The sequence below is a fragment of the Lissotriton helveticus genome, chromosome 2_2 (genome assembly GCF_964261635.1).
Source record: "Lissotriton helveticus chromosome 2_2, aLisHel1.1, whole genome shotgun sequence".
Lineage (NCBI taxonomy): Eukaryota > Metazoa > Chordata > Amphibia > Caudata > Salamandridae > Lissotriton > Lissotriton helveticus.
Genome location: NC_136060.1, coordinates 337616979 through 337644523, shown reverse-complemented (window position 1 = coordinate 337644523; position 27545 = coordinate 337616979). Strand labels below are relative to the sequence as shown.

General features: G+C 43.5%; 1 protein-coding gene across 3 annotated transcripts in view; it reads left to right on the top strand.

The window, feature by feature from the left end:
• Nucleotides 1–27545, top strand: part of EVC2 (EvC ciliary complex subunit 2) — a 526400-nt gene that overhangs the window by 194775 nt on the left and 304080 nt on the right. For 2 of the 3 annotated variants that reach the window (XM_078678486.1, XM_078678485.1), the window contains exons 10-13: nt 1083–1407; nt 7434–7673; nt 9243–9418; nt 21313–21472. In XM_078678486.1, the coding sequence (XP_078534612.1) occupies nt 1083–1407; nt 7434–7673; nt 9243–9418; nt 21313–21472 (901 nt within the window). Of the gene's footprint in view, nt 1–1082; nt 1408–7433; nt 7674–9242; nt 9419–21312; nt 21473–21724; nt 21788–27545 lie in introns of all 3 variants that reach the window. The other variant, XM_078678484.1, reaches the window with a different exon arrangement.

Below are 27545 nucleotides of genomic sequence, written 5' to 3'. Positions count from 1 at the left end.
GAGTGGGTTTAGGGGTGCCCCTGCAGAGAGGGCGAGGTCCAACAGATAATTAGGTACCATGATATTATGTTAACTTTTTATAGAGAGAAGAGTTTTTGAGGCTTTAGATTCTTTCAAAGTTTCTGAAGAAGATGAGAACAAGCATGAGTTATGAATAGTTGTACATCAGTTGGACAGTTTATTTGGCAGATGTAAAAAACATTTTTTGTAGTGAGGCAGATGTAGCAGGTGCAATTGTGACAAAAACCATGCAGCAGCCATGTATAATTCTGTTAGTGAATAGAGTCGAGGATTCAAAAATAAAAGGCTGAACTTGAGAACCCACAAACCCACCTTTTCAGAATTGTTTTCTAGTGTTCGGTTATATCTGTTGTGTCTACATTTTCTACTATACATGTGTTACCACTGATCTCAATCTTGTATGAGACACCTACGTTTTTGCTTATTCTTCATATTGCCTTACAATATACAGCCCTCCTGGTGCACACTAATAAAAAAAACATAACACCTAGCAGATAGGCAGTCGATTGTAGATCGACATGCTGAATAATCATTCCTTTAACCCCTTCCATGCTGCCGCCTGCCATTGGCCGACGGCAACGCTACCTCGCTGGTGCTGCCATTGGCCGACGCGGCCCCGCCCGTTTTGCGGTAGTGCCGCACTTCCGCAAAATCACATGCGCAGTGGATGGGTTAAAGCGATTGACTCTCACATAAGACAAAACTTACACATAATTTTTGAAGGTTACTCCTATTTTCTGAAATGAATAAATTATACTTTTGACTTAATGATCTTAAAGATCTAGATAGTTATGTAAAGCACTTGTGGTTAGATTTGAGGATGACAATGTACACAATGATGAGAATAAAGCACTAGAATGAAATATGAAATTATAGCTGTTGAGTAGCTTACTTAAAAAAAGTATCTCTCTTTCTACTGCCAACAATATTTGGTGTTGTGATACTCCATTAAGAAAGGTGAATGTCTTTTCTCAGCGCTGCTTCTTTTACTTCATTCCTGTTTTCTTGAGGAACAATGAAAGTAGTCTAATTCTCTCACGACGCTTCACTTTATTTTTCAGCCGCGAGACCGCCCATATGACTCAGGCAGATGCCCATTTAGAATATTGTCGCAATCATGTTTCCAGAGACATGATTGCTATATTGCTAAGAAACATGGCATTCAACAACAATATCTCACAGCATGAGGAGAAAAGGTTGGAGGATTCAATCAAAGAAAAGTGTTCCAAGATGGTGGCGAGTCTGCATGAGGAATATGAGCGGAAGATGCTAGCATTAACAGCTGAGTGCAATCTGGAGACTAGGAAAGAAATGGAAATGCAGCACCACAGACAGACGGTGTTGAAAGAAGAGACGGACGAGTTTACTAGGTCCATCAGTGAAAAGGTTGGTATGGACATTAACAAATACCTCTAAGAGTTACCAGTGCTACTGTTCTTTCTCTGCTTGCATTATTTCTAATATAGTTCTGGTAAGATAATGCATTTTTAAAATGTTTTTTTTTTCTGTTTTTAAACAGGTAATGTTCCTTGATATTTATCTATGCATTTGTAAGACCCATGTAATAATAAAGTTAAGTTTTATTTAAATTATAAGATCAAATAACAGTTTTTAATAATAATATTTCGAAAGTGTACTTGTTCCTAATTATATGTGCTAGCATTGTCTAATTGTCTCACATGGGAGGGCGCACAGAAAAAGCTAGTTTTGGCCTGTTACTCAGGACTACTAGTAGTGCAGTTATTGTTGTATTCCTTTCTTTTATTTTGCGTTGTCTAGACATAATTGTACATGAACACTTAGGTTGGTTATATTACATCTTTCAGAGGACACATTACAAAATACAAGCAAACGAGAAAGGTGGTTTATGATCTGTGCCAAGTGTGGTCTCGGACACTGTAGGACGAAGGTGTCCAGTCACATAGTCTGCCCTTTTTGATACGCGGGACTCAACCCATCGACAAAGAGCTACCACCAGTCCTCCTAGGCTCACCTTCTACCTATGCTATTACATCATGGAATCCATATCTGGAGTTCCAGTTCCAGTGGACCTGAGTCCCATCATTCCTGCATTTCTAATTTGCACATATTTTATGCATTGGGAAAGTTTCTGTCTAAAGCGTGGAATATGCTTTGAAGTGGGGCTTCTGGTGAGTTACTCTAGTAGAGGGTCATTTTTATTTGCAAATGGCCACCACTATTTACTCATGTGATATGTAAGTGGGAGTCTAAAGACTGGGGACAAGACTAAACAAAATATGTTTTTTGACCAGTCATTTGTCAATGTAAATTGGAATGTTTATTCGTTAGAAATGTCCTCAGTTCTCACACTGCATTCCTTTTTTTTTGTTTACTAAAGCAAAGCTAAGGAGAATAGGATACAGATGCATACATCAGAGTTCTTATCGTTCCACTCAGGATAGTGGCAACACTGGATATTCCCATTTTTAATGAGCTCTCTCAATCTAAATTGGTTACATAAGCGGGAGAGAGCACCCACTTTGTGTATATTGTGTTGGAGTGGAACACAAATTGTCAGTGTTCCTGCTATCACAATGCCTGTCCTATAATACCTACAACATTTTGGCAATTGGGGTCTTTGGAAAGTGGCTCATAGATATTCCTACTGTACAGCGTTCTCAGAGCTCAGCATTGGAGGCAGGCGACCCCGGTGGCAGTGGGTTCGCGCCTGCAGTTGGACACACGAGACTCTACAACGCTGACGCCCTGCTGATTGTGAGCAGCGGCGCCGAACTTTTAAAATCATTTTGTACTTCTTCAAAGGCAACAGGAGCCTTACCTTTTAGATTTCCTTCCAGGGCTCGGTGGAGTGTGGGCGCCATCTTCGTTTGGGCAGGTCAGGTACCTAGCTCGACGCCACACCCCCCGTGCTCCGCCCCTATTTAGGAGCAGCGTTCTCAGAGCTCAGCATTGGAGGCAGGCGACCCCGGTGGCAGTGGGTTGGCGCCTGCAGTTGGACACACGAGACTCTACAACGCTGATGCCCTGCTGATTGTGAGCAGCGGCGCCGAACTTTTAAAATCATTTTGTACTTCTTCAAAGGCAACAGGAGCCTTACCTTTTAGATTTCCTTCCAGGGCTCGGTGGAGTGTGGGCGCCATCTTCGTTTGGGCAGGTCAGGCGACCTAGCTCGACGCCACACCCCCCGCGCTCCGCCCCTATTTAGGAGCAGCGTTCTCAGAGCTCCGCATTGGAGGCAGGCGACCCCGGTGGCAGTGGGTTCGCGCCTGCAGTTGGACACACGAGACTCTACAACGCTGACGCCCTGCTGATTGTGAGCAGCGGCGCCGAACTTTTAAAATCATTTAGTACTTCTTCAAAGGCAACAGGAGCCTTACCTTTTAGATTTCCTTCCAGGGCTCGGTGGAGTGTGGGCGCCATCTTCGTTTGGGCAGGTCAGGCGACCTAGCTCGACGCCACACCCCCCGCGCTCCGCCCCTATTTAGGAGCAGCGTTCTCAGAGCTCAGCATTGGAGGCAGGCGACCCTGGTGGCAGTGGGTTCGCGCCTGCAGTTGGACACACGAGACTCTACAACGCTGACGCCCTGCTGATTGTGAGCAGCGGCGCCGAACTTTTAAAATCATTTTGTACTTCTTCAAAGGCAACAGGAGCCTTACCTTTTAGATTTCCTTCCAGGGCTCGGTGGAGTGTGGGCGCCATCTTCGTTTGGGCAGGTCAGGCGACCTAGCTGGACGCCACAACCCCCGCGCTCCGCCCCTATGTAGCCGTCCCCCAATGAGGGAGCGCAGCGGGCGCGACGAAGGCGCGCCGAAGTCGAGCCTAAGTCAAGCCCGTCTGCGCCCGTCCGCGGCCGGACGGGGCTAGGGGCGCGTCCTCATGTCCCTCCTTATTCCCCCACGGCCCTTCATGCTCTCCGGGGCCCCAGGCCCCTAGCAAAATCCACCATCGGGCGCATTACTGCCTCTGGCATTTACCTAAATCCCCATTATCCTACATCCCCCAATTTGACTTTCCCTCTGTCCCACCCTCCTGATTCTAGTCCCGTATCCCTTCCCCCCCCCCTGTCTCTTATCTTACTTAACACCAGGTCGGCCGTAAAGCACCATCAGGAGCTATTTGTGCTGTTGGATACTCACCAGCCTGACATGTTACTTCTAACAGAAACATGGTTCTGCGACACCTCATTGCCCTCTCTGTTGACCGCCCTTCCCACTCCTTATGTGGCCCTCAGTGCCGACCGACTAGGGGGCAAGTCAGGAGATGGTGTAGCCCTTATTGCTCGAGCCGAGCACAACTTTCAACTTCTCCCTTCTCCCATTATTAACTTCACCGAGCACTTGGTAGCTCGTTCACTGGCCTTCTCTCCCCCACTCACCTGTCTGTTGATGTATCGCCCACCTCAGTCATCTCATCTATTCTTGCCGGCTTTTCAGGATCTGTTGGCCACTTTAGCGATAAACCACGCCTCTATCCTCGTACTAGGGGATTTTAATTACTGGCCCTCAGACCCCCAGGAAAGCACAGCTTCCAAACAATTCTCTGATTCACTCACATCCCTTAATTTTATATCTCACCTGCACACCCCTACGCACACCCACGGCCATGTACTAGACCAGGTTTGGTCTCTTAACGCCTTGGTCTCCTCCATGACCGTGTCCCCATGCCCCTGGTCAGACCATGCCCTGGTTTCCTTTTCCCTCTACCCTAAGTCGGCAACAAAGATCCCGCCTGCCAAAAACATCTGGGCACGAAATTGGAATAGGGTAGACCTTCCTGCCCTGTCATCTTCTCTGCTGAACTCCGCACCTAACTTAGAGGGCCTATCCTCCATCTCTCAAGCCACTGCTATTGATACTTGGCTTGCTGGAGGCTGTGATAAGGTAGCCCCACTACGACGGATATCCACCCAAAGACCCAAGGAATCAAATCGGTGGTTTGGTGACGATTTAAAGACAAAGAAGCTGACTCTCCGGCGGGCTGAAAGGCAATGGAGAACGGACTACTGCCCTCTATTAAAAACTTGTTATCTATCTTTGCTGAGCGACTAAAAAAAAGCCATATTGAGTGCCAAAACAACTTACTTTTCAGCGAAAATTTTGGCAGCGGATAACAAATCTAGGGAGATCTTCTCCATTGTTCAGGACTTGGCTTACTCTGACAGGGCCACTCCCAAACCCTCCCCCTCCCAGTCCCTCTGTGATTCTTTGAACACTTATTTTTTAGATAAAATTGTCAACATTAGAGCCAATATCCCACCTCCTTCCCTCGCTTTTTTTGAGCCTTCTCCCCCGATTGCTCACGGCTCTCTTTCCTTTTTCCCTCCGCTCACTGAGGAGGCATTCCTTGCAATGCTCCCCAAAATAAAATCTGGTTCCCCGGCGGACATCTGCCCAGCTTACATTTTGCAACAGATTTATTCTGTCTGTCCCAAACCACCTATATTCCTCCTTAATAGCTCGTTGGCTCAGGGCGTGGTAATCCCAGCCCTTAAATCTGCCACCATAGTCCCTATACTTAAGAAGCCTGGCATGGACCCTTCCATCCCAGCCAACTATCGTCCCATCTCCCTCCTGCCTTATTTGAGCAAGGTGCTAGAGCGACACGTAACATCGGTCCTCAGTGCCCATGTGGAAGCAAATGGTGGTCTTGCGTCCCGCCAGGCTGGCTTTCGGCCTAGGCACTCCACCGAGTCCGTCGTGGTATCGGTCCTGAACCATCTCAGGGAAGGCATGGACCAAAATAACAACCAGGCTCTGGTGCTCCTCGATCTCTCCACCGCCTTCGACACGGTGGACCATTCCATCTTACTGTCCCGTGTCGGAGCGGCGGGGGTCGAGGGCTCAGCCCTGGTGTGGCTATCGTCCTTCCTGAGGGACCGTGCCCAGGCGGTTCGGTTGGGGGATTTCTCGGCCACCCAACTTAATGTCACTTGTGGTGTCCCCCAGGGCTCTTCTCTTTCTCCCCTTCTGTTTAATCTCTACATCTACCCTCTGATCTTTGCTCTTCAACAGCTGGAGGTCACTGTGTTTAATTATGCAGATGACCTCCAGCTTATCTTTAACCCGTCTTCTTCCTCTCATTCTATGTCTAATTTTCAGTCTATCATGATCTTCATCAGGGACTGGATGAACCACAACCATCTGAAGTTGAACCCTGACAAAACAGAACTGGTCCTTACAGGTGGTTCCTCCAGTCCTTGGAACTCTCTTTTTTGGCCCTCTTCCTTGGGATCCCCTCCTACACCTTCTTCCTCAGTTAAAACTCTGGGCATCAAACTCAATAATCATCTCAACCTTCACTCACAAATTAGTTCTGTGGTCTCTTCCTGTTTTTTTGTACTCCGAACTATCCGCTCTGTTTCTCGTTTCTTCTCTCCTTCTGCTCTTAAGTTAATCATGTCCGCCCTGGTTGTTTCCCGGCTGGACTATGCTAACGCCCTCTACAACGGCATCCCGGCGTATAGTCTGCGGAAGCTCCAGCTGGTCCAAAACCAGGCGGCCAGACTGATCTATGGCCTCCCCCGCTCTCACCACTCTACCCCCTTGTTGAAAGCACTACATTGGCTACCTGTTAAGGAGCGATCTCTTTTTAAGGATGTATGGTCTTCCAGGCACGCCGAAGGACTGCCCCTGCATTCATCTCTTCTCTACTAAATCCCTACATCCCTGCCCGTGAACTGCGGTCATCTACTCAATCACTCCTCCAGGTTCCCCGGTATAGACGCAAGAAATGGGGCGGAGCCAATTTTTCTGTCTTGGCACCTTCCTTTTGGAACTCCCTCCCCGATCACTTGCGTTTGGCCACACACTATTCTTCTTTTCGTAAAGATCTTAAAACCCTTCTTTTTACTCAAGCCTTCCCAATGTAAATTCCTTTCCTTCCCTGTTATCCCTTCAGTCGTTTGTTTACTGCTACTTTTGCCTCCATAGCGCCAAGAAACCGCATGGTGAACGTTGCGCTTAATAAATATTTTAGATTCAAATTCAATTCAATTCATTCTGTGACGAGGCCAACATATATTGTTGTGGGCTAGCTGATCCTTGGCGTCCAAATCTGTATAATACAATACAAGATATTGGTAAGGCAGACATGCACATTCCACTTGCTGATTCAAAGGGTATAATAAACTTAACTTCCATCTTGCTTAAAAACAATTAGCAGCTACAGGCAGTCAGCCATGCCTGCAGAGAGAACATTCTGTTTTATGAATCCATGCTTAGCAGCCAAGGGTCTGAGCAAATCAGTCGAGTGCACAGTTGACCTGATGACTGGCATGTACATTTATGCTGCCCATTTTTATTAAGCCATATGTAAGTCAGCACAATGTCATTTTGATTTTTATCTACGTAGTTAACCATTACATTAATGACATCTGCGTGAAAGGGTTTTGTTAATATTAGATAGACTAACTCCTTAATTACCTTTACAGTCTGCTGTGGAATACAGAGCTCTTGTTGACAAACTCCATGAGAAAGAACAACACCAGATGAAAAGACTGCTGCTGCTGAAACAAGAGGAAGACTTTGCAAACGTCCACAGGCAACTGGTGATTTCTCAAAGAACACTAATGCATGAGATCTTTTTCAAGCAGGTACAAGATTCAGTTTCTAAGAAAGAACTAAAGGTTGACGACGCCAGAAGTCTTGCACACCTTTATTCAGAGGTTCAGGTAATGACATGCACATTTTAAGACTAACTAATCTGCCCATATTTTGAAGTTGTTTTGAGTGCGTTTTGATAGATGTACATTTTAGTAGATTCAACAAACTTTATAACTCCTTTAAAGCAGTACTTTTTCTTTACTGTGTTTTGGTAACTCTTCCACATCATTCATCTTACTGCGTGTTTGTGTTTTAGAGTATTAAGGAAAATATTGGAATAATACACATGATAAATACTGCTTAATTTATTGTGTACAGGGTGAGACCACTACTGACCACAACTAATTGTGCCTAACCTCACAGATGGGTGCTACCAAAGAAAGATTGAAAGTTCACCTGTGAGAGCCTCCGATTGAGCAGCCCTCTTAAATCTACTTTTCTCCCGGCACAACTATTCGGTCTACACTGGGAGAAATTCAAATAATTTGTTTTTATGTGTAGCACTTATTACCACACCTACTATTTCTAAGTGCTTTAAATAACAGGTGTAACTGTTACCCATTTAATGTTAGTCACTTTCCCCACTTTGGAAAGATGGAAGGCTTACCTAGCCTACTGAGACTCCAACTCGCTGCTTTTGGCAATGACAAATATTAATATCACTGAGCTAGACTTCTGGTCTAATGGAAGAATGAACACGTTCGTGGCTATTCTCAAACAGATTTCCCTCCCTCTGAGCACACAAATGCACTAACTCCCTATCTAGAGACGATGAGGAATGGGCACACCACCATATTTCATTGTTGCTCTGTGTAGGAGAAATGTTTCCCTGTGAGCAAACAGAAAAACGGATAGGTGTACCATAGAGTGGTCCATTTGCTGTCAACAGGCTGATGTGTGCATGCTGGGCAGGGAGTGCATATGGAAGTAAAAGACTGGAGTCTTATGGTGATGGTTATGGAGATGGTGCCTTTGACCGAATTCATCAGGCATAGTAAAATATACGTTGTTGTTCTATAAATTTGAAACTGCAAGGAATATTGATCCTTTTTAATAGCCCTTCAAATGAATGCAATGCACACATGCCCGATCAATTAGAAAAGCTTTTTCGGGAAGTGACTTATTCGGTATTCTCAAAAAAGCATACAGAATAATGGACATCTTTATTTCAACAGACAAAAAGTAGTTGCCTGTTTCTAATTTGCAGCATATATTTACCATCTTTCAGTGATTGTTTGATTTGTAAGTGTCTTTTTCAAAATTCCAGAGTTTACGCTCTGTACAGAAATGTCTGGATTCATTCAGAATTGTAAATTATGCTCCGGAAATCCAGTGCCAGTCACTGATTTCATTTTTTCATCTTCTGTCACAACACAAGCATAAAAATATTCTAAGGCTAACTGTTTCAAAATAGAGTAACTGAGAATGATTAGTCCGTTTTTTTTAAAGGTAAACCACTTTTAAGCTACATTCTTGTGGGGTAGTAGGGCAAGCACGCACAGGTTCTGAACAGCCAATTAATTTGTTAATGAATGAATACATAGTAATCCTTTAAAAGTTCTTATGTTTTGAAAATTTCTAATGTAATCAGAATGTTATCATAATCATATAAAAGAAAAATCGTGTTTATTTTCCAGGAAAAGACAGAAGACCTTATGGACTTTTTTGAAGCGAATATGAAATGTCACATGAATAAAAGATTTGCATGTAGAAAATACCTGATATACAAGTTGCAGTTAAGTGAAAAGCAGTCCCGGTGTCTCCTGAATACAGCTGCATCTCAGATAGCAAGCCTGATTAATAAAATGCAGAGGTAAGAAAGGTATCCTTTTAAATATTAAAACCCAAAACACTGATCATTCCTAGTAAATTTAAATATGTTCGTTTGAGTAAAATAACTATGCACAGCTTGGTACAGCTAAAATGCATTGGAAGTACACCGCATTTAACAGCTAAAAATGGCATAAAAGTGTTGAACTCAGTGGTGGCTGGTGACATTTGAAAGAGGTGAGACGTAAACTTTGTGTCTGACTGCACCGTGGTGAGTGAGCGCATTGAGCGAGCCCAAACATCATAAGACGGGTTCGGGGGTTCTCCCCCGAGAACATTTTGACAAAAAAGTGGGTAAACGGTGCATTTTCAAGCAAATTTGAGAAGCACAGAGAGTAGAGCTGCATTCACACATAGAGCCTGCTGCAGCACTGTGACTAGAGCAGTAAATAAGTGGGAGAACTAGAAACAAATAGATGTGCCATACATACACTAAACAGGAACACGCTTTCAATTAACAGACACCCCAAAGAAAGTATGCTCTATACCCAGATGAGCGCAATGGGCAATTGAAAATTATAAAATAAAGGGTACACGAAGTATACACACGGAAACAGAAATACCCGAAATACCACACACACACACACACTCACACTCAGAAGCAAGCAGAACGTGGACATCAATTACAAACAAAAGGCAGGCCCAAATATAGAAATCGTCACAGACACTCCGAAAGTTAAACTCTAAATGTAACATACATATTAAATGGCATAAAGAACAACTGGCACAAACAGACACACACGTACTGTCTGGACTATAAAGGTAAGCAGGAAACACAATGCTATACGTACAAACAAAACGGAACGACAACACCCACGCACCAAAAACTCAAACGTACATAATACCAAAGAGGAGACAGAAACTAGTTAACAGATATACAAGAACATTAAATAAACTCCAAATAGCACAAAACAACTGAAATACACACAAACCAAAAGGCCCACAAGATTAATCTAAACCCACATGTGCAAAATCTGCACGAGACACTGTCAGAAGAATTGGGCTGGGTAAGGAGGCTGTGGACATTCAGTCACTCTGATGCTGCGACAGCCCATACCCAACACAGACCCGCAAGCATGAACAACGAGAATTGTACATCGCTATTAGCTTTAAAAAGAAAGTCACAACACTAAAACCTAACACAGGAACTGGCAACACACAAGCTGAGTGCCATTTTGCATGAAAGTGTTGCAGCATGAAAGTGATTTCTTTTCTGTAGCCCTGTTACTAAGTTTAATTAAAGTAACTATTCAGAAAGAAGTCTGAGCTGAGATAGGCAAAAAATATTAAACTCTTTATATTCCATGACTTTGCCTTTTTGCACACCAAAATACAGTGCTTAAGTTTACTCAATCTACAGAGCTCGATTCAAAGCACAGACATACCATATAGCATAAATAATGCATCCACCACAGCGTAGGAGTGTAAACGTAGAAGTTTAAAAAACACTGAAACAAACTCTGGCCTGAAGATGAAAATGGTGCGTGCCAGGCAGGCAGTCACAAAGCAAACCTTCTGATTTACAGGACATGTTTACACCACACATCACCTGATTCGGAGGCTGGGACTGGGGGAGTCTGGGAGTAACAAAATACGAATACCATTTCCAGGGCATAGGTGCTGTTTTGTAAAAACATGGCACTGCTCAAATGGCACAGCTGCTCTCCAGCCCCATGCATACCACTTTAATCAGGAAAGTAAACACGCCTGTCTATGTACATTTCTGGTCACCAGCTAATAACTTTCAGAAGCACGAACCTTTTGTGAAATAATTTCCAGAAGTTGGTGTAGTTTAGTGCTGCATAACAGTCACTCAGTAACACTCAGTCAGGTCGTCTCATAATTTACATTCATTACGGTAATTTCTGCTAACCTACCATAGCTGCATGCACATATATATATATATTTTTTTAAAACCTTTATTGTGCATCTTACGAATACAGTTACGGGCCTACAACCATCCTGGCCGGCCTCGAAAGCAGTTTATAGCACGTCCGTCAATTAGAGAGCACCTCGGCAATTCACCATTACAACATACTTCAAATATTACAAAAACACTTCGAACAGACGTGACCACTGAGTTAAAGGATCAGATAAGGTTCATTTTTAGATGAATAATAAAAGGATCAGATGTCTCACAATCAACCTAAGGGTACAGAGTGGGCAACGCACGCGTCAGAGTGTCTATAGAGCTAATAATCAATATCAGAGTGCCTGTACTACAATATACATAACAGGATAAAGGAACATCTAGTCACATTCCGTACCAGTCATTGCCCACCCCATGAATGCAGGACCACCTCAATAAAGTTAGCAATATCCCAGAGCACAGACACGACAAGAGGCGTAACACTCGACCTCCATACTGACCCAAGAAAAGAAAGAAAGGATAAAGAAAGCGAAGAAATAGACAAGTGAGGGAAAAAGGACCCATAGAAACAAAAAAAGGGGACAATAAAAACAAAAAAGAGGAGGACCCTCCCCCTACCCCCCACCCTGCACCCCTGCAGAGGCTATGGCTTACCCCCCCCTAGCAGCGTGCCTGTCGCCCGCAAAAAGAATACCCGAAATATAGGTACAGAAAGGAGAAAGAAAGAACCATGTAGGCAGAGAAATAGCCCAGTGTGCTGCACAGAGGAAGAAAAGAGAAGAAAAGGAACAAAAAGGCCATAGAAAGGAAAAACCGAACAAGACCCCCCCCCCAACCCCCCACCCTGCACCCCTGCAGATGGCTACAGCCTAACCCCTAGCAGCGTGCCTGTCGCCCCAAAAATAAAGAAACCCCCCCCTCCCAAAGATTGGGAATTCCCCCCGCCCAGCCCGGAGGCCAGTAAGGAAAGAAAGCGGAGGAGGGCCATTCTAATGGGCCCCCGGCCCCCCCCCGGCGCACTATGAACGTCCTTAAAGCGGAGCCAAATCGTGGAAGATAAACTCAGAACAATATACAGACAGGTTATGCGAGTCCTGGGCACTAGCATGAGCTCCGTAAAAAACACAATTCTACCAGCCAATTATCAGTCCCGGTGTAGCACACAATGTTCAACCCTGTCCCCTTCTATCCGGCCCTTCCTTATGCGTCAGCTGAGCGAGCAAAATTCGAGAACAAACATTTAAGCCCAACCGCCCGGGCAAACAAAGCCGCTCCATTCCCCCCTCATTTGCCAACAATCGGGAACCAACCGTCCATTCCGTCCATCATATTGTGTGTTTTGTGGTTCACCCTATGTGGGAAGGGTATGCTCAGACGTGGGTCCCATGCTCACTACGCCACTGGAGTCAAGCTATCCTGGCTGATGACGACTGATAGCCAGAAACCGGTCCTAGGGTGCTTGATTCCGGTCCATGGAAGACATGGATTGGCAGTTCGGGCTGAACTGTTCCCTTGAGGCAAAGGGTCAAGACTGATTTGCATATGGCCATGTCTGAACTGGGGTGGCGTGGTGAGCAAAATAACGATGGATTAAACCCAGATCTGTGTCTGGGGGTGAATGTTTTGCCAATGTGCAACATTCCGTCCATCATCTTGTGTGTTTTTCAGTGGTGACACAGCACCTGCTGTTTCACTGAAGGCACAGAGATTCTGCCTAGTTGGTGGTCATCTCTAAATTTGATAAGCGATCCTCCACCAGGAAAGTGGGTGCTATTGTCTCTGCTGACCCGACGGGCTGATTGACCTTACACCACAATCTATTTGACTCCTTCAATCCTAATTTTATCAGAAGGAGAAAAGTCACAAAGGAATTCCATCCTGAGATTGTACTGACAGAGGTGCTGGCTCTTGCTATTAAATGCAGTCCCTTGACCAGTCACCAAGCAGCAAGTATATAGACAAGTGACATCCCTTATTTTCAAGATAACATTTTACTCAGTTTAAATATTACACACCATGAAGAGTTAAAGTTAGGAAAAGAAAACTTTGTGTTATTGCTGAAGAAGATGCAGGTCGACTATCATGCAAAGGAGTACTCCCCTTTGCTCATCCCCCTCTTATTCAAGTACCAGGTCACGTGAGGAGATATTCCCTTTAATTCTTGATGTGGATGGGGTTTGTTGATGGTGACTGTTTTGGGTGAGGTGAGGCTCAGAGCTCCTCTTGTCCATCCAACCTTATGTGGTTAATGTTAATGTTAATGTTAGTTGCATTTATAAAGCGCTGCTGTTACCCGAGGTGGAACAATTTGCCAATAGACTAAAGGGCCGAGCGCCAGAAAGTCGATCACCAAATATAGAGACAGTAAGAGCTCAAGCAGGAAACCAACTTAACTATTTACCAATCTTGTGTATACCAAATCTGAGGGCCCTCAATAAAGAGATAAATGAATTTTTACGAAAGCTAAGACAAAGGGGTAATGCACCTATTCTACAAAATACCCTTGCTAAATGAAAACAAACCAAGAAGAAAACGATATGGCAAGCAAAAAGGGAAGTAGAAGAATCTTTGTGGGCTAAGCTCCTGTTTGATGCAAAGACAAATCCAAGCACAAAATGTTGGCGAACAATAAATAATTTAGGTAAAACCCACATGCAGGGCATCAACTCCCACATAACAGAGGAAACTTAGGCAGGCCACCTCCACGATCACTTTAACCCAAGAGGGGAAAGCTCCAGCACGGCACAACCAGGGTCAGGACAGCCTGACAAGCTGAGCACCCATGGTAACATCGGCAGGAGGTCAACAAGAGAACTGCACTTCACGATTTTGCAGATCAAAAACCGAGTAGCCAAAGGTAGGCCAGAGGGGGCACCGGGCCCTAACGGTATCCCCCCAATATTGTTTAAAGCTGACCCTAACTACTGGGCGGCTGCATTACTACAAGTGTTCAACTCCATAGATGAAGGGGCTGGCATTCCAGACTCCTGGAAAGGATCCATAATATCCCCAATCTACAAGAAGGGTGATAAGAATAAACCTACTTGCTACAGACTTGTAGCCTTAATTGATGAAAAATACTATGCCGGTCTCCTTTTGGACGAATTAACTGTATGGGCAAATGAAAAATCCCTCATCCCTATCAATCAGACAGGCTTCTCCAAAGGCACTGGGACCATCACAAATCTACTTGCACTGACGCTACTGATGGACGGTGCCAAAGCAGCAAATCTTCCCCTATTTTTCTGCTTCATTGATTATTCTGCTGCTTTCGACACTATAAACAGGCAGAAGCTGTGGGCTAAACTAGCAAAGATGGAAATTGCAGCAGCACTATTAAAACAGATAATCCAGTTACACACTAACACTTGGGTTCAAATAAAACTAGGAACCGGAGAATATCTGTCAAGGAAAATATCAACATCTAGCGGATTGAAGCAGGGCTGCGTACTGGCCTTCATGCTTTTTAACCTGTTTATGGCAGATCTTTCTACAGAATTAAACAACAGCACTTCTCATGCACCGAGGTTAGGCGGGCTGTCACTCTCTAACCTACTGTACGCTGACGACGTCGTCCTAATAAGCCGAACTCCAATTGGGCTTCAGCACTTGCTAAATACAACTGCCAAGCATGCAGCATCTAATGGTTTAACCATCAATCTAGATAAGTCAAAAATCATGCGGTTCAACCCGAAAAAGAATACCACAGGGTTTAATTGGAACCTGTCAGGTGCTCCTATGGAAGTCGTGTCAGAATACAAATATCTAGGGGTAATACTGGATGAGAAAGGTACCTTCAAGCCACAAAAAGAAGCCATAAAACGGAAAGGAAACACAATAACGGTAGCTCTAAAATCTCTGAAACACAAAACTGCTGGGCCAAGCTTTTATCCCTTACTACAAGTACTACAAGCAAAGCTAATCCCAGCTATTACATATGGAAGCGAATGCCTTAGGTTAAAAGATGAAGAGACTTTGGAACAAACTGTGCTAAGAGCTGCAAGAATAATCTTTAGCCTACCAAATATGCCTCTCCCGCGCAAATCAGGCTGGAGCTTGGCCTACAGTCACAAAAAATAGCTCGCAAAGCAGCTTATGTGAAATGTTGGTTTAGGATCAGAAGCTGCGATAACTGCTCCCTGAATTTCCACCTATGGAAAGAGACAAACTCAAGCAGAGCTTGTATCCCAAGGGATTACCTGACCACATCGATAATTCATCTAGGGGAACGCAGAATAGTTTTAAGACTTTGGTAAACAAGACAGTTAAAAATCTATCAGTACTTGAAGATAAGGAAACACTCTGAAGACAATCACACGGCTGGTGCGTGCTGCAGAGCTACATAACACCTGGTCCTCAAGACTACCTGCATGCGGGCTTCAGCAGGAAGCTAAAAGAGAAATACCTCGGGTATCGATCGGGAATTCTTCCTGTCCTCCCGCATCTACCACCATGGAAGCGAACCACAGAAACAACTGAGTGCCGCCTCTGCGCAGAAGCTGAAGAGAGTATCATGCCTCTACTATGCATTTGCCACGGTCTGGACGTAGAACGATGCTTGTTATTGAAATCTATCTTTAACACCAAGAGGATAAGAACCTGCAGGCAAGCAGTGAAGGCTTGCTTTGGTGGAGGAGACATACAGCTGGCATGCCGGTTTGTACAATTTATGGGGGCGGTAGAAGAGAAAATGAAAGTGCCTGGATTACCATAAAACAGATCTAAATTAGGGGGTTACTCTGTCCGGCCCTTAAATGGCCAACCTAAAGGATAAAAGAGACACCCTACTTTGACCAATATTCAAGCATAACGGTACCAGGACCTGCAGGCAGACTGTAAAACTGTGCTTCAATCCGGCCGAAACACAGCAAAACGGCAGGCTTACAAACATTTTTGACACAGTGGCAGAGAGACTCAAACACATACTGCAAGTGGACATTTGATAAACAAAAAACAGCCTGGCCAGGCTGTTACTGTTGCTTAACTTGGCAAAGCTTGGGCTAGCCCACCTTATCTGGCGTGTAGGCACTTTAGATCTGATGAAGCGCGTAAGCCCTAAAATGTGAACTTTAACAAGATGCATAATGATGGCTGCTTAACTTGGCAAAGCTTTCGCTAGCTCAGTTTTTATTGATGCACAGGCACTTTAGATCTGATGAAGCGCATTAGGACCAAAATGTTAACTTTAACATGATGCATAATAATGTTTTTTTAACAGTGTTTTTATCCATTGAATTACGTATATTAAATTGCTAATGTTATGTGTATGCAACAGTTTTAATTAATTATGCATAGTAATAAACTACAACTACTACCCGAGGTGTCCTGGCGCTAGGGGGAGGAACCTCATGAAGGAGCTGGGGATAAAATTAAGAATGCACCTAGTTGGTAAAGAGCCATGTTTTTAATGCCTTCCTAAATGCCATTACGTTGGACATGTGTCTTAAGTGTGAAGGGAGAGAATTCCAGGCTTTGGCTCCAATAGCGATGAAACTTCTTCCGCCCAGTTAGCTTTTTTCGTCCGGGGCGTAATACCCATTTTGGCATCTGAGGATCGGAGTGTTCTTATTGGGGCGTACCATAGGAGATGTTGTCTTAGGAATTCTGGTCCAGTTCCATGCAGTGCCTTGAAAACTAGACATAATGCCTTGAACTTGGTATGCTTCCTCATAGGCAGCCAATTAAGCTTTTTGATAAATCCTGTGATTGATGCATATTTGGGTGTTCCAAGAAGAAGTCTGGCGGCTGCGTTCTTGAGAATCTGCAGCTTGTTCATGGGTCCTCTTGTAACCTGAGGTAGAGACCATTACAGTAGTCCAATTTAGACATTACTAATGCTGTTACCACTGTTTGCTGTGCTTCTTTGGGAATTAAGGACATGATTTTTCTGCATGATCTGAGGGTGAATGAGGTAGAAGATGCCACTGAGTTCACTTGGTCCTTGAAGCTAAGGGTGTTGTCGATCCATAGTCCCAGGTTTTTCACCTTTTTGGACAGGGCTGGCAGTGGTCCTAATGAGTTCGGACAGCAATTGGGTGTCCAGAAGGTGGGACTGTTCCCAAAAAGCCCCACCTCAGTCTTACTTCAAACAGTTAAGTGCCATCCAGTTTCCAACCGCGTGCATACAAACCTGAAATTTGGCCGCGGTGTCCTTTGGACGTTCTGGTTGAATACCCACGACAATTTGGGTGTCATCGGCGTATGAGGTCAAATTAAAACTATAGGATTCAATGAGGGGGGCAAGAGAGGATACATAAACATTAAAAAGTGTCAGGCTCAAAGAAGACCCCTGCGGGTCTCCAGAAGCTAGAGTGAAGGCTTCCGCCTCGAATTTGTCTAATCTGACAGTTTGGGTTCTTTCTAGGAGAAAAGATTTCAGGAGTTTTTGGGCTTTGCCCTTAACTCCTATCTCATCTAAATGATCCACCAGTACTGCATGGTGGACCGCATAAAAAGCCGCCGATAGGTCCAGCATGATCAGGGAAGCCCCACCTCCTTGATCTAAAACTGCTCTGATTTCTTCCATTGACTTGATGAGAGCAGTTTCCGTACCATGGCCTTCCCTAAATCCATATTGGGTGGGTTTGAGCGCCTGAGCACGTTTAAGAAACTGGTTGAGCTGGTGATTCATATCTTTCTCTATTAGTTTTGATGGGAGGGGAAGTCTAGATAAGGGCCTGAAGTAATTAACGTCATTGGAGTCCAGATTAGGTTTCTTTAGTAGTGGCAAGATGGAGGCCTGTTTCCAGTCCCTAGGAAAATATCCATCTTGATACATACAGTTGAAGATGGCCTTGTGTTTACCTGCCACTGTGTCTCCAGCAAGTTTTAATACCTCTATCGGGAATGGATCGTAGGGGGATCCTGCTTTAGTTTTAGCCAGGAGATTGTAAGTGTCCCCTTCAGAGAGGGGGATGAAACAGGTAAGTGTGTGATTAGACATTTTATTTGAGTCTGTCCTTGGGCCGGTGTTGGGGTCAGATATCATTCCGTTGGAATGCGTCAGAGAAAGTAGAGAAGATGACATTAACTTTATCAAAGAAGAAATTAGCAATTTTATTACATAAGTCTTGGCTTGCTGGGATAGCTGGGGCTCTGGGATGGGCAAGTGAGTTCACTGTTTTAAAAAGTACTCGGGCGAGTTTTTGGCCTCAAGGATCTTATCCGTGTAGTATTTTTGTTTAGAGTTTTGCAGCATCTGTTTATATTGAGCTAAAATTGCTTTATATTCTTTTTTATCTTTGTCCTTATAAGCCTTTCCCCAGTTTCTTTCTAGGTGTTTACAGGTAAGTTTCTGGTCTTTGAGCTCCTGTGAGTACCAGGGTGCCGAGGGTCGTGTTCTATGGAGGCAAACTGTTTTTAAGGGGGCTAGCTTATTCCTTGCCTCTTCTAGCCACTGTGAGTAGGCTTTAGTGACATGATCGAGGTTCTTGGGAGATGGGGTATCGGTGATTGTTAGGAGGCTATGTAGCTCCTCTGCTGCTATGTTTTTCCAGGCTCTGGATTCCACATATTTATTAGAGGGTTTAGTACCCGAGTGATTTGGAATGGTAAGCTTGAAAAGTACTGCCGAATGATCCGACCAGGTAAGGGAAAGTGAATTTGTGAAGGAAAGTGAGGGGTTATTGGGAAAGATCCCATCAAGAGTGTGACCTGCTTGATGCTTGGCTCCGGAGACTAATTGTTCTAGATTTCCGGCTAACATGAGATCCAGAAGGTTAGCCTTTTCTGGGTCAAGATTTGCCTCCAGATGAAAAATAAAATCACCTAGAATTGTGAAAGAGAAAGAGTTTAACCCAATTTCTAAGATGTTGCCAACTGGGGTTATAAAATGTTTTCTTGGACCTGGGTGCCTGTAAATAAGGGAGCCTCTAAAGAACTCCTGAGGTGAAATCTAGAGACCGAACTCCAGAGCTTAACATGCCTCCTTTGTCAGTGGGTTGAAGGATGATATAATGATGTTGTGATGTATGACTGCTAGACCACCCCCTTTTTTCTGAGCTCTGCTGAATGAATAGCAGATATAGTCAGGAGGTGTGGCAATCACCAGATCTGGCGCTAAGGAGTTGTCCGTCCAGGTCTCTGTAACAAAAGCTATCATTATACCCTCATTTTCCAGAAAGGAGGCGCATTCAGTACTATGCTTGACCAGGGATCTTGCATTGATCAGGACACAGTTCCAAGCAGTGCCTAGGGCGACTTGGTTTGAGCTTATCTGATTTCTGTTCTGCCCTGTTACAGGAAGTAAGGTCAATGCAGGAATTTTGATATTACAGCTTGTGCATAGCTTCGAGGCTTTGGAAAGTCCGTGGTCAGGTAGATAGGTACAGCAGGGTTGGTCAGGAATCTTGGATTTGAGCGCCCTCAGGGCACTGCTAGGTAAGTAAGAGGAATATAACTCCCTGAAGTCTTTGGGGCAGGGGGGCTGGCGCTGGGTGCAGAACAGGCGCGGCCGGGCGCAGACAGGTTTGACTTTGGCGCATCTTCGGCGCACCAGTGGTGCGCCCACTGCGCGCACGTGCCATCGTCTGGTTAAGTACGGTCTTGGGCAACAAAGACTAGCCCGCCAACCGAGATGCTCCCCAAGATGCTCCCCAAGATGGCGGTGAAAGCCACGTCGGAGCTGCCGGGGGCAGGAGTTTATGGCCTCTTTGGATAGGTGAGTGCCACACGTGCAAATGTACAGTTTTAAAAATCCTCAATCGAAATTCAAACCACAGATGCTAAAAATATTAAAAACGACAGTAGTGCAAATGTCCTACAAACAGTTTTTTACTTTTAAAATACCCAGAAAAGTAGGTAGCTCTCTGGCAGTGCCTCAGGAAGTCTTCCCCTGGCAACAAAGACTAGCCCGCTGACTGAGATGCTCCCCAAGATGGCGGTGAAAGCCGCGTCTGAGCTACCCGGGCCGGTGTTTATTGGCTCTATAGATAGGTGAGTGCCACACGTGCAAATGTACAGTTTTAAAAATCCTGAATCGAAATTCAAAACCACAGATGCTAAAAATATTAATGCCTCTTAATGACTCATTGGTCCACACCAATAATGGAGAAGGTTGAGAGTAACTACTTGTCCAGTATCACACCAGTGATAAGTGTTGCCTGAAGCCCATGGGTGGGGTTTGGGTCTCGTATGCAGAAGCTCAGTCTGCCACTTGTGCAGAAGCAGCTGAGAAATGAAATTACTCAAACCCAGTGTGAGAGTGGTCCATTTTGTAAAAAGAGACAATTGCTTGCAAATCTAAATGCTTTTATAATTTTCTTCAAATTATATATAGACTGTGTGAAAAGACAGCATAGGACTGGAGGAAAGTATTGTGAATTTTGTTTTCCATTGCCTCTGACTTTGATATAGTATTCATTGTGGCTAGAAAATGCATGCTGTTGCATACTCCAAGGCCATAACATGATCATCTGCATTGACTTAGCAAGGAGCGAAGCAGCTGTTTTTAAGCGCTTGCACTGTCTAAAGCGCATTCATTCTTTGGAGTTTTGTAAGTCTTTCTTTGACATGCCTTTGTGGACTATATTGCAGAAGGGCAGCCAAGCTAGAATCTATAGGCTCTTCTCTGATGCCATGTTTTAGCTGTAATAAAGGTCAGACACTTCTCAGCATTTCTAATGAAAGTTATGTTTCCTTTATTGTGAGTGGTGTATTTATATAGAATATTGATCAAATTCCTAACTCATGTATTCGAATTGTGTTGGTGTATGCCCTAGGCCAGTTTCTTTCTTTCCACTGTAGTATGGAACATTTTGGCGGGTTCCGATGGCCTACTTGAAACTAGATATGGATCAAGAACCTTTTCATTATTCAGAGACATGAGTCTTTATCATTATAATATTTATGTTAAAGATGTGTTCTGATCTATGCTTAATTGAAACTAACAACTGCATGCCACCATCACTGGAGTAAAAGTATGCCTTGAATCCCAGCTTGCAGGTACATGTTTCTCTCTACTTAAAAAAAAAAAAACTTTCATCTCGACATATTTATTGTTGTTCTAGTGACGGCCACATGACCGAACACCACTCAGGTGTTCTGCTAGATCAGGCCCAGACTGAAGTTCATTCTGTGAAGCAACATTTGGATAGTGCTTTAAAAAACGAGAAGAGAAAACTTCATCAGAAAATGAATATCAAGAGAAAGAGACTAATGTTACAAAAGGTAAGCTGTCCCACATTTATATCTCAAATGCATAAACTAAATGTAAAGCAAATAACATTGTTGTTACCACACACAGCCTACCATTTGATTTGTATTCTATTTTTAACTCATTTGCTTGTAACGTTATTAACTGATGTCAGCTAGTTAGCAGTATGCAAAGGTTGTGAAGTAGACAGATGTTCAGATTTGTATTACAGCTTTTTATAAAAATAATTATGTATATAATGGACACCATTATACTTTTATATCCAGGTGATGATTTTCCAGGCTGGAAGACAAAGTGGGTGCAGCTGTCAGCCAAGGATGACCACAATTGTAATAATACATTTAATCTACTGGAGCTGTTGGTCAGTGGTCAGTGGTCAGTGACAAGTTGGTGCCAGCAGGGGGAGTTAAGTGCTTCTCATTGATGATCACTTCTGCTTCTGCCTTATCTGTGGCCAGCAAATGCCAACACCCCTTGTTTCTTAGTGGAAGAGTACAACAGTTTCCCAGTCGGAGATCCTTAGCATGTTGGGGTGGTACCAGAATGGGAAGTAGAAAGATGTGTTCTTTAGCTTAATCCGTGACTGAACATTAAAGAAGGGCTGTTCATCTTGATGTAGATGTAGAACTGTGGAGCTAAACAGGTGGTATACTAGAGGTTGTGTGCTTGTGATTCAGAATCACCACAAAGAAAGGCATCTGCAAGATGCCAGAATGCTGCTGCGTGTGGGCTTCTGAATGACAGGCAATCGTTTGAAGTAGCTTGTGAGCCTGTGAGACATAGTGCAGATGGTGGTTGAATCTGTGATCCACTAATAACCAAAGTCCTGGGTCCTTGCTGCATTTGGAAGTGAGGCAGTCTATTTAAGAAGTGAACTGGTGAGTGAGGCAGCCTGGCAGCAAGCAGCTTCCACAAGATCGCATTTTATCTTGCAGCACTTGTGCCACTGCCTTAAAAATGCTATTCTGTTTATTACACAGGAGTTTATTGAAGAAGGTCTGTTAGGGACTACATTTAGGATCAGGAGCAATTTTCCAAAAAGAGGCAGGCATTTGTTTTTCACCTCTGTTGATGGGGGGGATCATATAGATCAATGTCCAGACATAGAGTTTGGAAGACTAACCCTCATGACGTGTCCAACAAAGACAATTTCTGGTGATGAAGTCCTCCAGAATGCCTTGATAAAAGCATTTAGAGCATCTAAAAATAAAGTGATGGATGGAATGTTTAAATTAATCTCAGCCTCTGGCAGTCATTCAAACCACATCCCAGTCCATAATTGTTTAGCCCACCATTCTACCTCAGTTTGGATCCAGTCATATGCAGATCAGTCTTAACCCTGATCCAATGGGAACAGCCCAGCCCTCTCTGCCAGACCAGGTCCTCCCTAACCTGGAACACAAGCAGCCCAGGACCAGTTCAAGAACAATTTGTATAAGGCTTGACCAAACTGACATGGCCTGGTGTGCAAAAAAAACAATAGACTGTGATGCAGCTTTAGTAATTACCAACGGGTGAGATTAATTCAAGCATTCTATTGAATACTTTTTTGTATATTTCAAGTTGACAAACACATTGGGAGTGTGGGGGGTGGTGGTGACCAATAGCAGAATAACATTAAGGTTCTGTTGTTGAATGCAATTGGAATGAAAAGGGTAGTGAAAGTTTCTGACCAGAACATTCAAGATCTGGTCTAAAATATAGCAAAAGCTGAAAAATGGGTTGGTTGATCTCCTCATCAATTTAGTTGGAACACAGATTAAAAGTTCCTGAAAACAGAGCCCAGACATCTAGCATCAGCTTTACTGAAATAGAATTCTTGTAATAAACAAGCTTTAAGTAACATTTCAGTCCTTTCTCCAAAAATATTTTTATGAACTCTGCCTTTACAGTTTAATGTTGTTTCTTTTACAGGTGACAAAGCAAATGTGGGGGGTGTAGGGAGATGTCATAGTGAGTAATACTGAAGGCAAAAAGTCATAGTAAAGGATTGGCTAGGAAAAAGCAAGTTTTTTCAGAAAACAGCCCTAGATGACAGAAGGAACATCCTTTATCTGGGAACTCAAGGAATGGTACAAAGTACAGCCGGGCACAAGTTTCCATACACATTTTTAAAAAACTATGTGTTCACTCTGAGGAACCTCCTTTCCTGGAGGTTTAGTGTGCCTCATCACATTCAGTGTGGCTTGATTTTGATCAGAAGCAAGGATTAATAATTTCAAACCACACTTCAATGAAACAATTTCTGTGGAATTGCCACTCCTGCAGGGTTGATTAAAAATGATTGATCAGGATTGAAAAGAAAACAATCTTTTTGCCATTTCTAAGAATAGTTACAGAAATCCTGCGCTCTTAGTAGCTCCTTAAAACTACTTAGCATCTGTTGAAGCCTGTGTGTGGACTAAACTATGGGCTGAAAAGAATTTGGCCAATTATCAATTTATTTATTTTTAGAGTTTTATATAGCGCAAACTAGACCTGAGACATCAGGTATCAGAGTGCTTAACATGAGCACCAGTTTTGTTACTGATGGACACATTCATTTTTGTTAGGCACAGGGAGATTAAGTGATTTACCCAGAATCTCAGGATGTTGAGTGACTTTGCCGAGGCTCGAACCCAGTTCCCCAGCTTCGAGGTCGACTGCTCTAGCCATAAGGCTTAATGATTGTAAGGGTCATGCTCTGGTTACCGCTGGGGGCAAGAATTAAATTCAGACTTTCATGCAATGCTTTCAATGCTCATTTTGTACTTTTGCAAGCATAAACAGTCTCAGATTTAAGTAGACCCTCTGCTTTGAGGCAAAGTAATTCAAACCTAATACTGCAGCTTTGAGGGGCAGTCCCATTATCCAGGAACACACTAGCGAAAGATCCAAGATTTCAAGAGAATATCTGTTCTCAAAATTCAACTACTTTAAACTTTTTTTTATTTGTATCCTCAAATCACCAAAAAGCATCTGCAATACTTTATATAGCCGCCCTTCTGACCTGTGCACCCTGCCGCCTCTGCATTTGTTTCAGTCTGTGAACCATGCCTGACCCACACCTTTATTGGTGTCATGGTGTAGTCATTGGCCCAGGAGAGGATATTCGAGCCCCAATACTCTGCTCCATGACATAAAGCCTAGCCAAATATTGAAGCTGTTCTCCTTCCCTACTGCCAGATCTAAACAGGCAACTTTGATACCTGCCTTTACCCAATCTTCCACCTTTGGCTGCAAGGGGTCCCTCCATTTTATGCAGATTTCTCACCGAGCTATCAGGATCAGATATAGCAACAGTCCTCTGTGTGGATTTTTCAGCCTCTTACTGATGGTGCTTGTGTTATTTGGAGAAGATGGCACAATGTTCAGGGTAATTATTCTACCAAAAATCACAATAAAAGCATTCTCGATTCTACCTCAATAGTCTCTCAACTTTGGATATTCAAAGAAGATATGTAGGTCATTGGCTCTTCTAAAGTTACACCTTGGACACTGGGAAGAGGAGTAGGGGCGAACTTTACTATCTTAGCCAGTGTCCAATATAGGCGATTAATGGCAAAGAAGTGTTTTTTTCTAGATTGGCTGTTTTTTTATGGATTTGTATAGGAGCCCCACGGATTGTTCCCACACTACCTCTATATCACACTTGAGGGGGGCCCCATTCCAAACTGAATGATGTGGTAAACATTCCTTGTCTGCCTTCAAGAGCCTCTCATACACTTAGAAATGTCCTTATCCTTAGGTTGACATCTTTTAGAGATAGCTCCAATTCCTAGTCACCACAGGTTTCTTTCTTTTCGGACGTAGACCATGAAATTTATTGAATATATTTGAACCTGGAAAAATCATTCCCAATATTTGCTCTTAGGGCCTCCAAAGGGTGGACAGCCTCGATGATATCAAGTCTGACCATTTTATAATGCCTGCCCTTCTGATTGGTGTGCTCAAGCTATCTTTCAGGCATAACGGGGTACCCGGAGGTTCCCAGATTGGGCAAAATCCGAATATTAACCTAACCCCCACATGGAGGTAATAAATTAGTACAAAAAGCCTTCTCCACATTCCTACCTTACCATTTTGCCCTAAAGTCTCCCCCAGGTTGAATCATCGGCCTTCCCAAGCAGCATCCAGATGTTTTTGAATTGGAAGGCTACACAATACCAATTAATATCTGGGAGGGCCAAGCCTCCTTTAGTAAGCCTTCGCCTAAGTTTCTTCCAGGCCAGCCTTGCACCCTTATAGGCCCAAATAAAACTTAGGATCTTCCCCTGGATTTCACTGATACCTAACTCAGAAAAGCTGAGGGGGTTGGCATTAAACAAATAGGTTAGTTTGGGGAGTATAACTATTTTGATCAGGTTTACCCTTCCATAGACCGTTAGAGGGTGGTTTGTCCACCTAGCTAACGATCAATCTATTTCTTTTGCAACCCTATTTTGATTAATCTGTGGGATCTTATCTATTTCTTTAACAATTACAATTCCAAAATATTTACAATCCTGACAAACTTTCCCCTCCCAGTCCTGAATATTCCAGCACATCACCTCGGTTTTGGATGTATTAACTAGATATCTCGATAAAGATCCAAACTCTTCTAGCAGATGTTCGGCCCTTGGTATTGCCACGGCTGGATCAGCAGTATATAACCGCAAGTTGTCTGTATATTTATTTATTTATTTATTTATTTTGTGTATTTATTTTGTGTACTTATAAAGCGCGATATATAGAGTGACCTTTCTGCTATAATGGTGATATTGAGAAGGATTTAAGGTATCTGATCTTATCGCCTGGGCTAATGGCTCTATATATAGATCAAACAATAAGGGTGAAAGAGCACAGCCCTGTCTTGTTCCTCTCAATATATTAAAACTAGATGTTTATACCCCATTTAACAGTATCCTGGCTGAGGCACCCTTGTAGCATTTTTCTAAAGTGTTTAAAAGACAGACCCAAAGCCCATTGTTCTCAACACTCAGATACGCCCAACACACTCTGTTGAACGCCTTGGCTGCGTCAAGAGCCACCATGGCAAAAGGTTCAGTTCGTTCAGATGCAAGATCTGTTGTGCCTATGAGTTGCTGGGTCTGTTCTTGAACATATCTCTTGGGGATAAAACCTTTCTGATCTAAATGGATCTTGGCCAGTCTCCCTGCCACAATGCTCATGAAGATCTTATAAACTGCATTCAGCAGGAAGATCGTTCTGTAAGAATCGGCTCTTGAGGGATCTTTAGTGGGTTTCAAAATAAGCACGATCGTTTGCCTCTTTCTAGGACCTAGGAACTTGACCTCGGAATTGATAGACCAAATTAAAATTAAACAGAGTTTCCATTATCGGGTCCAACTCCTCTATTATGAATTGCATCTGTGCTTGCTGCTTTATTGCTCTTGCTTTTTCTGAGACTCAATCTCATCCCCAGTTATTGGGGCATCAAGCAGTTTGCGGCTATATGATTTTAAAGTGGATAAGGATTTTTACCTTGGCCAGATTTTAAGGGCCTTATGAATCTGAAAGATCTCTTCCTTATATAGCTCAGAAAATAGAGCAAGTAAACAGGTTTGCATATCCTCCGATTTATTAGATGTATCTCCGTTTTTGTTTATAATTAGTTTGTTTAAATGATTCCTCACCCGATCCACTCTAGCCTTCCAAGCCAAGAGCGTACCTGATTTTTCTCCATACTCGAAGTTCTACATTGATTTTGCAAACCATTGTGCTTTGCACTTTTGATCTAACTTGATCCTGTACTCCTGACTACCCCCATCAATCTGCTTCTGTGCCTGTAATTTTGCCTCAACCATCCCTGGATTTCTCTGGGGGAGATCTGCCTCTAATTGGCTAACTTTATCTTCCATCTTTTTTTAAAACTTGGGATTCCTCTCTATTATTGGTGCATATGAGACTATGCTGAGTGCCCCTCAAAAAAGCCTTAAAGGCGTCCCATGCAAAGTTAAGAGACTTAGACCCAATATTTGTTAAAAAATAATCAAGGCATGCACGTTTGAGCTCTTCAACTATCCCTGTATCCGTCAACATCGCTCTTTTAAGTGTCCATCTATAGTCTCAATACATGCCTGCTTCCTGCTAGGGAGAAGCCAGCTG